The sequence below is a fragment of the Bipolaris zeicola genome (assembly GCF_000523435.1).
Source record: "Bipolaris zeicola 26-R-13 unplaced genomic scaffold scaffold_424, whole genome shotgun sequence".
In the NCBI taxonomy this organism is placed as follows: domain Eukaryota; kingdom Fungi; phylum Ascomycota; class Dothideomycetes; order Pleosporales; family Pleosporaceae; genus Bipolaris; species Bipolaris zeicola.
In genome coordinates, this window is record NW_006912473.1 from 1 (window position 1) to 11,091 (window position 11,091).

Sequence of the window (11,091 nt, forward strand, 5' to 3'; positions counted from 1 at the left end):
GATACAGGACTATAATGGAATAATAATAATAATAATAATAATAATAATAAGATCTTTTAGTACCTTAGCTCTATTTCTTAGCTCTGTAGCCTTTATGCTGCTCTTGTAAATCTACCTTCTCCCGGATATTCGTAGTTGGCCAATATATCAATTTTCTAACAAATATGTCATCTATGCGGACGTGGAGGACGGTTGAGGTGGACCAGTAAGCGGGTTACCCGTGGGAGCAGTGCCATCCGGGGGTGAACCACCACCTCCAATGTTAGAATGCTCATTTTCAACACCACCCTCAGAGGTGTAGTAGACAGCCGGGCTGACATCGTACGAGGCTGCAGTATCCATCCCAAAAGCAATCCAGCCAAAGATACCGTCAGACACATCATCGCCAAGCAGGACGTATTCAACAAATGGATCAACATCGGCAGCTTCTCCAGCTAGAATGTTATCGTCGGCGTTGGTCGTAAGCTCCTGAGTGTTGCTGGCATATGGTTCTTGTGTCTCAACTAGCGAGATGAGATCCTGATCGAAGAATAACTGGCCAACATGGGTGATGTTACCACCGGCCAGGGTGTTGTTATCGTTCAAGCTAGCACTGACATGGCTAAGGACATGGATATGGGTCTAAGTCTATATAAGTGATTGATCAAGAAGAGGACATAGAATGGGCCTTACAGCACGACCAGTATAGTGTCCTGGGAAAACCGTCTTAAAGGTGACAACACCATCATCATCAGATAGATTGATACCGCGGCCAAAGGTGGCGTTAAGGTTAGACTCATCGGAAGAGTCACCATTACCGTTTGCAACGACACCAGAGTAAACGCCAGTAGAGTTGCAATGCCATGCCTCAAGATAGACCTGAGGGACAGGCTTACAAGTGTTAACGTCGATAACTTGGATGTCAAGAGTGAGTGGTACTCCTGGCTCGCCATCGGTCATGTCTTGACGGATGAGCTCGCCAGAAACCCAGTAGGGGCCTTGGGTCGTCTCAGGCGAAAGAATGCAGCTGTTGTTGCCCGAGAAGAGAACTGACGGGTCCGTGTTAGGAGTAACACAAGTAAGATTCGACTTGTGGTTAGTGGCGAGGACGGCGTCAAGATCGCGGGCTTGGAGATAGGGCTTTACTATATTATGGATCAGTATCACTACCCACTCTGAAAAGGTTATGCTAGAAACTTACCGGCGCTGATAAGATTTTTCTCACGCGCCTGCTCGGCTAAAGAACGACGACGATTCTGCATGGCAATATCATTGCCCCTCGCCTTTAGCTGATCAGCACAATGAGCCAGCGAGCGTTTGTGGTTGCTTAGATAGGCATTGCGTTCTGCTGCCTCCCGTTTCATCTCGGCCTTGCTCTGGCCAGGATGAGCCACCGCAAGGACAGAAAGGCTGAGAAGCGTAGAAGCAACAGAGATCTTCATATTTTTATAGTGAAGAGTAGAATGTGTCCAGCGAAGAAGTCTAAAGGGAGAATGATAGAAGTCATAGAAAGAGGGGACAAGTGGATGTACTAGGTGAGTAGTGATGCTTTTCTGATATGCTCTCAAGACTTATATAGAAAACGGCTGCAGCAAAAATCTAATGCACGTAGACAGTCTGACGGTAGCCAAGAACTAAAGTGGAGATGTACGTACGTACTTCATGTACCGTTGCGCTTTACCGTTGTAGTCAATGTACACGCAACCAAGAGGCTAAGCCTTTCAAAGCAGTCTCCCAAATGACTTGGCAACCCTCTTAGTCGACTTGGCAATCGTATTACGTGGAAGTCTATTCCTGGTGAGGACCATGCCAGCCTGTGTCACAGCTGAAAACAATCCCTATCTATTGTAGCGCTACAAGTCTTATCTGAGAGCTCTCGAATGATGTGAATATACTTCTCGAATGAAAATTGGAAACATAAAGACTAAGTAATCTTCTTGCCAGTTATTCCTATCTTAACATCGTTACAAGCATTCAGCTGAAACTGTAAATACCTACGTATCACAAACAACTAATTCAGTGGCACTCCCTAAGCAAATGACAGAAAATATTTCTCAGCGGCTCTCTGGGGTTTGCTATCGTGAACGCGCGTCTGGCGGGTCAAAGCACGAGCGTATTCTAGTGCTTCAAGGCTAAGTGATTTCTTAGCGCACCTGAGTACCCTATCAGGGCTCTGACATTACCTACGCATGCATGATCTCAACAGTAGGGTTTCTGGGCGAACTGCCACAACGTCGGTCTGCTAGTTAACTATCAGCGCAATAAGATGCAAATTACAGAGGTGCCTTCAGAAAGTTCTTGCTAACGGAAGTCATCTGTATCACTACCGAAATACTACCGAAGATTGATCGGATCTGTCCAGCCGCCCCTAGGGGCTTGATCTCGCTACACTTGGACCTTCCTCCTAATCGACCCATCTAGCCTCCTGGGCCAGCGTCTTATTATACCCGTCTGATCTAGACATCTAACACGCAACGCGACGCGACGCGATAGAACATACCCGTACTAACGTGGTTTGTAATTGAGTGTCTTACCCAATCGAGCGGCTTAACTAAGCCAGCGCGTTAACCTCAAGGATCATTTAGTGTCACCCTAATATGCATCGGTATCCGAGCTCAGAGAAGTTGTACACAGTAGGCCGCTTGCCTAGGGTATGAGGTGTCGTGGTAAGATCTCCGATAATTTCAGCAAATCGGACGTGCTGGCCATCCATGAACAGGTCAATCTCTTCGCGCTTTAGTGACCTCCCTTGCCAACCAACGCAAGGTAAATGACTTCAGATTTTCATGTTGTGAGCGATAAAAGTTTAAGGATTTCCCTAATCGCTTGTTAATCTGTGCCTTTCGTTATCTAGCTTTGACTGAATAGAGAGAAAAACTAATGAGAAAACTCACCTATTTGGCGTGCGCGACTGAACCTGAACTCAACGAACGACGACTTTTGAAACGTCGTTAGTACAGCGCAAGCGAGTTCTTAGAGCCGTAGCAATTCAGGTTGTCGCACTCCATCGCATAAAATGCTACCTTGAAAAGCTGAGATAGAACACTCTATCAGACACCAAGATCGCTCCATATATTCGTCATCAGCGATAATAACAACTTTTATCTTGCGTAATAATGGATTGAGCGTTTCCAGATAGGCATCCGAGATACAATCCTCAGCTCGAGTACGAGGTTCTTCAGGCAGACTGCAATACTCGTAGAAAAGAAGAGCGTCTGAGTCAGCCGACTGCTTCCCCTCAGGGTCTAGGCGGTCCCTCGCAATCCAACAATAAGAAATAAAGTGAATGTGCTCTTCCAGGTCGCTAAAATTTCCGTTCTAGAGTTCGTACTCTTCTGGAAAGGGATCCTGGTAGCGTTTCCACGTTCTCCACATTCGAATAGAGCTGAGCCAGATAAACTTGTAGCTATTAGTGGGCCAGCCGTTGGTGGCGATTTCTTGACAAAGGCTAAGCGATGACTTAAAATCCCTAAAATACATGATAAGATTGATATTAGGAAGATTGGATGGTAAGAGAATTGAAGAAGTAAGCACGTATGATTAGAGCGACCAAGTAGGTGTTCGAAAGACAAGACGAGACCACTAGCTGGCGCAAGAGTTGTACGAGAGTCAGAGCAGGGCTGAGATCGAGGGGATTAGAAGGGCGAAATGAAGCGATAACGATGACCAAGTATTTTTAATTGATAGCCAAGAGTGCGTTCGCTTGTTGGACCAGGCAGCCGGTAATATTTGACGCTCCACAGGCAGATCCTCGTACCGTTATTGTCTTGAAAGACAGATCAGGTGCTAGCGATTGGCCCATTAGTAGTCAAAGAGCTTGGCTGAAGATAAGGAGAAAAAGAAGTATGGGTTTGTGGATATTGAAAGCGTCAATGCAGTACTATATGGAAGCTCTGCAAGGACTGTGTAGAACATGGGATGAGTCATGTGCTTGCTGATAGATAAATATCTACAATCTGCCATTTCGATACCCTTGAAGCTATATGCATCAACATGGTAATTTTGCTTATATCTGGGAGACCGTCGAGTTCAGGGCTCCAATAGGCTGGTAAGTGGGCTTCCTACCTTAAGCTGCGAGGAACTAGGATCAAAGAGCTCTTTGAAAAGCACAACATGGGGTGTAATAGAGGTGCATTCGAGGAAAAGGCAGCAACTATTTACTGGAGTGCTGATATATACGTACGGGTCGTGAAAAGATGCTCTTCCACGATCGAGCATCGCGGTTCAGATGAGCCGAATTTGTGTGACCCGGGTTGCATCCGGATCCTGTGATCGCGTGCCAAGATCCCATCGAGGAGCGTTTCCAAACGGTGTTCAGCCCGTCACATTATTCATTCATAAACCAATCAAATGCTTGTTCAAACTAAGCCACTACTGACCCTTGTGCGACCAACTAGTTCAATTCGAGGAACCCTAATATACATCTTTTGAATAACTAAATAATCAATCACTACACGAAGTCCTGCTTCTCTACTAGACGAGAATACAGGCCCGGAGCTAATACCTAATATACATGGTTGATCATAACATGGTTACTATACATTCTCTAAATGTAGATACCCTCTATTCTACTACAATCTCAGCATCGTTCCCACGTCGTGTAAGCCTAGCCCGGACGTTTGTCTTCTCACTGTTGTGCACCTCATTCAACATCGTAGAGTCCTCTGTTAGGCTTGCCCTAGCGATATAATCCTTAACACCCTGCGATTCAGCAACTTGCGCAAATGCGAACCAGACATTTCCAACGATTGTCAACTTGGTTTTTGTAATAAATAAGACGACCAGCAATGCTAGAAGAGCAAAATGCGTAAAAAGGGTCCACATGATGATGGTGAGACCGACATGACTGCGCGGATATAGAACGTTTTCGAAGAAAGAAACATCGACAGTATCGACACGGTCAAATGCAGCCTGTTGACTGTAGTAGTTGGTCATGGAAAGGACAGTGATGAGAGAAGACAGCGCCCACTCGACTGAGAAGCCAGCTTCAATTGCGCCGGTAAAGATGGCAGCAAGAGCAGGATCTGCTGAAATGATTTGTGTGGGAAGCGACTCAAAGTTACGAAGGTGCGTTACTACAGGCCTACCCGTGAGAAAGACTGACCAGTTCCCCGGCAACGGTACATTCGTTCCCTTAACTGCTGCCGAGCTGCCGCCCATGTCGCTTTGTACGACCGGACGTCGATATGGAGGTGGTAAATCTCCTAAAAAGCTGTGAGGCTTTTCCAATTCCATGATTTGTCGCCTTGGATTTTTCGTCGCAGGTATCAAGTGGGCCAGCACCTCTGACGGCTTGAAGCCTTTCCAGTATCGGAGCATCGGTTCGGTCCTATTGACTTTACTGTGAATCTCAACATTAAGAATCGCAGCATCCCATGGTGCAAAACACAGCGTAAGGGAGATGAAAGGTTCTACAGTTTTGTTCGTCTTTGGAAAAGAAAAAGTCCGCCACATTTCTTCTTCGCCGTTACTCCTTGAGCCATGAATGACGAGGAATGCGGTTCCAAATGCCTTAGAGTTTTCAAATTGACTTTTGAAAGAGCCCATGAAAACATTGTCGGATAGACCTAGCTGGCATATCGTAGTTTCATCCTGCCCAGCTACTGTACAGTCGAAAGGCGTCGGTTGGATGGACTGCAATCCTGTTGCGTTTTTGGAAGGTGATACTACGCCTTTGACCTGTCCATTAAGTCCTTGACCGTCAAATTCTGTGATTAAGGGTGCTTGGCAAGTAACTCTGGCATCAATTGTCAACGCGTTTCCCGTGTACGTTGCTAAGGCCTGACGCAACTCGGTGGCTGCATATGGCAGAAAGGCCCGCAACAACATTCCGGTATCAACGACCCCATCTGTAGGCTCTTCAGGCAGCTCGTGATACTCGCCGAATGTTGCATAGTTGGGCGGATTCGTAGTCCATGCTGAGTCACGAGCTATCCTCTCTATACCTCCGACGGGATAAGATAAGCAAGGGAGTACCTCGGCAGGAGTGACAGCACCAATTAGCGGGCCTTGCTTGAGATCTGACAGTAATAGAGTTGAAGAGAACTGAACAACAGTGGTCGTAATCAACAAACAAATTGCCATGGCATACACATGATAATTGTGTCGGGATTGTGTCGTTGATCTCCAGAACTCTTCCAATACGCAACGAATAAATGCCCAAGGGCTCGTACTATCAGTCCGCATGGCTGATATTCTGGCTGTGTGAAACACATGTATTCCAGATTTGGATTCCAACAATAGGGAAGCAAGGATAGCGCAAGCGACGGTAGCCTGTATGTCCACAGACGTCCTTAGCACGAGGGCTGTCACGGCTACACATCGCGTAGCCCAACCTTGAACCATTATATGGGACCAAGTTTTGTTCCGGCTATCGCCAAACCATAAGAATAACAAGAAGGAGCACATGGCGAGCACAGCTAGGGAGCTTGTAAGAAGAGCAAGTAGAGACGCTGAGCTTAGTCGTTGAAGATCATCCTTCTCTGGAGCCACAGACGTGTTGATGGATGAAACACTAGTATCGGGTTGCACCGGATCTATAGCATCCATAGATAATTGTGTACTAACTTTGGGTCAGTAGTGAGGTACTAGATACTCTGCTTTACTTACGGCTCTACCGACGCATAGATGTGCCCATCACGAGAAGACAACTTTCTCCAACCAAGCCAAATGGCAATGAAAACACACAAGGACACCATAGCTGTTATGGAGACGCTAGGCGATATGATCCGTGTCGAAGGGCCGGATCCAAAACCGTCATATACCGGGATGGATGTCGTTGCGGGTTCGCGGGCGAGCGCTACCGACGAGGTGGTGATTGGCGCAACGCCTATGTTGTTAATTGCTGGATCTCCGAAGAGCTCAATTTGCTCCGGTCGTTGCATGAATGCAGGGGCCAAACCGCCATGAGGGCAATCGTCTGAAGCACAGGGGTTGCTTTTGCAGCACCCAAAGAAGGTTTTTTCACCGGAGCATGTATAGAAATTGGCACTCGATCCACAGGAGAGGTCTGGGAAAGTGCCAAAGATCGCTGCATCGAAATGGACAGGATAGAGATGTTGTTGCGGACATGTAACGCTACATGGATTGACTGCGCAGCAACCGGCGAAGAACGTCCCTGTTGAACAACCGTACCATTCTCCGCCTGACGGACACCAGATAGATTGGTTCCGGCTCATTATTTCAGTGACGTACTATGCGCTAGAAAAGAAGGCAGAGTGATAAATGGCGAAGGAGTAGTAGCGCGTAACCAAGACGCTTCACTGACGCTGAGGGTGAAGTCTTCGTTGATTTCTGCTGGCAACCCTCTCTTTCAGCCAAGAGTGGGGTAAGGAGTCCTGGCCTCTGCTCTTGTTTGGGGACCGAAAGCTGGCATCGAGGCTGCGGCTTGGAACACCACGCCCCAATTGGATGCTAAAATTAGACCATGTTGGCTGATTGGCCAAACAATAAGGACTAGTATTTGCAGGTGTAACACATGAAGGGGCTGAGGGAGCTGAGGGAGCTGATGTAGCTCTCTCAGCTCAGCCGCCTTCGCTTCAACGTTATGGATCTCGCCATGGTCACTTGATGAATGCACTTTACATGCGAAAGCCAACCCTTTCTTTTGCTAGTCCTACATTCCACTTAGTCTTGGAAAGGAAGACGAAAATCAACATTGCCGCACTGGGGTTTGGATGGGTGGATTAGGGGACTTCTGGAGACATGATTCCTGGCAGTTAGCGAACCGAATATTCAGCACGCAGTCTGAACTCAGCATGCTCATCCTCCTATCATCATCAAGCTACATGCCAGCACCGGCCTTGTTGTCCTTGCCGTCGTCATTGTTGTTCCAATGACTGCCGCCGCTAGCGGACGTGAGCTCTGGTGTGTCTTAGTGAGCCGTCTTTATTGCGACGGTGAGGACGGTAGGCCACGAATGTGTGCAACTTAGTGATGCCCCAGCCAACTGCAGAGCGGACCATCTTGACACGCTCCTGTGCCTCAACGACGTGTTTCTCAGCTATCATAGAATGTAGTTTCGCCCTCGGTGGCGCCGCGGTCGGTATTCTGCATGATATCGTCGCGTTCGGTGGTTACGGGTTTTGAGCAATGACGTCGGATATTCAGCTCGGATGATGCATCGAGCGGGTGTTCCCACACGGGGATGCTTTTCTGCTTGAAGTATTGGACAGCTGTGTCGAATAAAGCGGTCGCCTAGTCGGAGAGTGTGGTTGCAGTAGGTTGCAGTTGCTGCATGATGTTCGCGTTGGGTTTGATGCCCCTCTCAAGACGCGTCTTTCGCGTTGTTGACTGTCGGAGCGGCTGGGGTCTGTGCGTACTAAGTAGTAAGTAGTAAGTCGGTGCTCACGGACTATAATTTTTCCGTGCCCTGCCTGGCCAAGTCTCGATACCAATATGTACATAGAGGGTGCATTGGGCGTTGAATTCAGGTGAAATGCCTTGTCCGGGCTGCCGTGTCTGTGTGCACAAGAAATACCGCGGTAAACTTTATCCCGAAATGCAGCAGAGCGGCAAAACTATGTATGGTGCACTCGCCAGTCCATGTCACGGAAATATTCCAAGAAGCCGCCCAGAGGCGCAGAAGTCGTGCTGGCTAAATACCGTCTAAAGTGGGTGAAGTCCCCAAGATGCAACCCGCCACACTAGTCCCGTCACAGGCAAGATGCTTCAAGGATATCCAGATTTCGGGTTAGCCCCAGGCGGGGTTGGACTGAATGTCGTGGGCCATGACGTTCCCTGGGGGTGAAGCAAGGGCATCGACGACGAGTGCCAACACCAAAACTCTCCCGGGTGGCGGGACGGCGGGAGGTAAGCCGAAGATATAGGGTAGGGTAGATTGGCGTCTGTATATAATTCATCCTGGGTACCTCTGCCCGGGTCTTTGAGAGTGCCATTGGAACTCACCATGAGGTTTACCACTCTCATCCAATCGCTGCTCGCCTTGTCGGCGTCGACATGGGCAAAAAACTCAACCTACTACAACCCCGTTCTCCCTGGCTGGCACTCCGACCCATCATGTACCCCCGTCAATGGAACATTCTTCTGCGTAACATCAACATTCATCTCCTTTCCCGGTCTGCCCATCTACGCATCAAAAGACCTGGTCAACTATAAACTCATCAGCCATGTCTGGAACCGCGAGTCCCAGCTTCCGGGCTACAGCTATGCCACCGACTCCCAGCAGCAAGGCATGTATGCTGCTACTATCCGCCACCACCAGGGCACATTCTACGTCATCTGCGAGTACCTGGGCACAACCGGCAACCGTACCAATGGTGTCTTGTTCAAGACTACCGACCCATTCAATGAAGCTAGCTGGAGTAACCCAGTCCTCTTCCGCGCTCCAAAAATCGACCCTGATATCTTCTGGGACGACGACGGCAAGGTCTACGTAGCTACTCAAGAAATCCGCATCCAAGAGATCAACATCGACACCGGCGCCATGGGACCCGTCATCAACCTCTGGAACGGCACCGGCGGCGTTTGGCCCGAAGGCCCTCACATCTACAAGAAGGACGGATGGTACTACCTCCTCATCGCAGAGGGCGGCACAGCCGAGGACCACGCCGTTACCATGGCCCGCGCCAAGACCATCACTGGCCCCTACACCCCCAGCCCACACAACCCGCACCTCACCAACCGCGGCACTGATCAATATTTCCAAACCGTCGGTCACGCAGATCTCTTCCAAGATGGCAACGGGAACTGGTGGGGCACCGCCCTGGCCACGCGCTGGGGACCCCCCAACAGCTCCTACTTCCCAATGGGCCGAGAAACCGTCCTCTTTCCCGTGACATGGCCCACCGGCGAATGGCCCATCATGCAGCCCGTCCGCGGCATCATGTCCGGCTGGGAACTCCCCGCTCTGTCTCGCGACATCCCCGGTACCGGGCCGTTCAACGACGACCCAGACGTCTATGACTTTCCTGCTGGAAGCCAGATCCCGCGCAACTTGGTATACTGGCGGGTACCGCGACCAGGCATGATTAGCGTATCGGAGAACGGCTTGCAGGTCGTGCCGAGTAAGAACAACCTGGGAAACAAGTTTAACAATACCACACCGTCAAGCAAGGCCATTAGCTTTGTGGGACGCAGACAAACTGACAGCACGTTCAAATTTAGCGTGGATATGACCTTCAACCCGACTCAGGACGGCCAGGAAGCCGGCATCACCGCGTTCCTAACGCAATATGCTAATGTGCAGCTTGCTGTTACTCGCCTTAACGGCTCAACCGTGTTTCGCTTCAACTCGACCGAGTCCCGGAACAAGTACACGCCTCTTCCCGAGGCTTGGGAAGAAGAGCCCATCCGCCTCATGATTGACATGTGCACCCCAGACGAGTACTTGTTTTCCGCTACCTTGGCCGAGGGCGACTCAGAGACGCTCCAGTTGGGCAAGGCGGCCACAAGTCAGCTGAGCGGACGTACGGGCAGTTTTGTCGGTACGCTGATTGGGGTTTATGCGACGTGTAATGGGGCTGGCGACCATGTTCTGGATTGTCCGGAGAATACGCCCAAGGCCTGGTATAATAAATGGAGATACGCCGGTCTGAAGCAGTGGGTTGATAAGGGCATTAGTGTGGCGAGTGAGGGGTTTAATCAGGGGATTTGATCGGGTGGAAATGAGTGCTGAGACATAGTGAACATTTACTACGGAGGTGCCTCTCAAAAGTATTGTCTAACGCTAATCTCAGCGCTTCGGCGTAACTCTTCTTAGCGCGACTCCCACCTTTAAGCTGAGGGGCTGTCTAATCAGTCTACCTATGTAAGGTGTTTCGCAGATAGGCACAATATATATCAATAAGTAGATTAAGACGAATCCTTAGGGGGATACCCAAGGGTTCTAGCCAGGCTACATACTCTATCTCTGTGGCTGTCGCTCCTCCAGCCCAAGTGGTATCCGTCGGGTCCCCGAGGGCTGGCCTCTACTATCTAGAGTATCGTGACAACCTATTACTACGTAGCTATCTTTTTACTACAGCTCCTTATACTAGTATATATAACTCTACCTTAGTAATTATATTAAATTTACTAAACTCTCATATAACGTAAAGCACCACCGAGCCGGACACACCACCGAGCCGGACACTTTTTCTTGGCATCGCGAAC

The 11,091-nt window shown here is 49.2% G+C and overlaps 3 protein-coding genes across 3 annotated transcripts; 1 reads left to right on the forward strand and 2 right to left on the reverse strand.

Annotated features, from left to right (window-relative positions):
• Nucleotides 1-171: 171 nt before the first annotated feature.
• COCCADRAFT_10083 (uncharacterized protein) lies at nt 172-1,421 on the reverse strand (the record flags this gene model as incomplete). Its single annotated transcript, XM_007720219.1, has 3 exons — nt 172-621; nt 673-1,124; nt 1,181-1,421. The coding sequence occupies 3 exons, from the start codon at nt 1,419-1,421 to the stop codon at nt 172-174; spliced, it is 1,143 nt and encodes a 380-aa protein (XP_007718409.1).
• Nucleotides 1,422-4,542: 3,121 nt separating this feature from the next.
• On the reverse strand, nt 4,543-7,157 carry COCCADRAFT_31198 (uncharacterized protein; the record flags this gene model as incomplete). The annotated part of the gene is made up of 2 exons (XM_007720220.1): nt 4,543-6,541; nt 6,589-7,157. The coding sequence occupies 2 exons, from the start codon at nt 7,155-7,157 to the stop codon at nt 4,543-4,545; spliced, it is 2,568 nt and encodes an 855-aa protein (XP_007718410.1).
• Nucleotides 7,158-8,887: 1,730 nt separating this feature from the next.
• On the forward strand, nt 8,888-10,594 carry COCCADRAFT_10085 (glycoside hydrolase family 43 protein; the record flags this gene model as incomplete). Its single annotated transcript, XM_007720221.1, has 1 exon — nt 8,888-10,594. The coding sequence occupies one exon, from the start codon at nt 8,888-8,890 to the stop codon at nt 10,592-10,594; it is 1,707 nt and encodes a 568-aa protein (XP_007718411.1).
• Nucleotides 10,595-11,091: the final 497 nt, after the last annotated feature.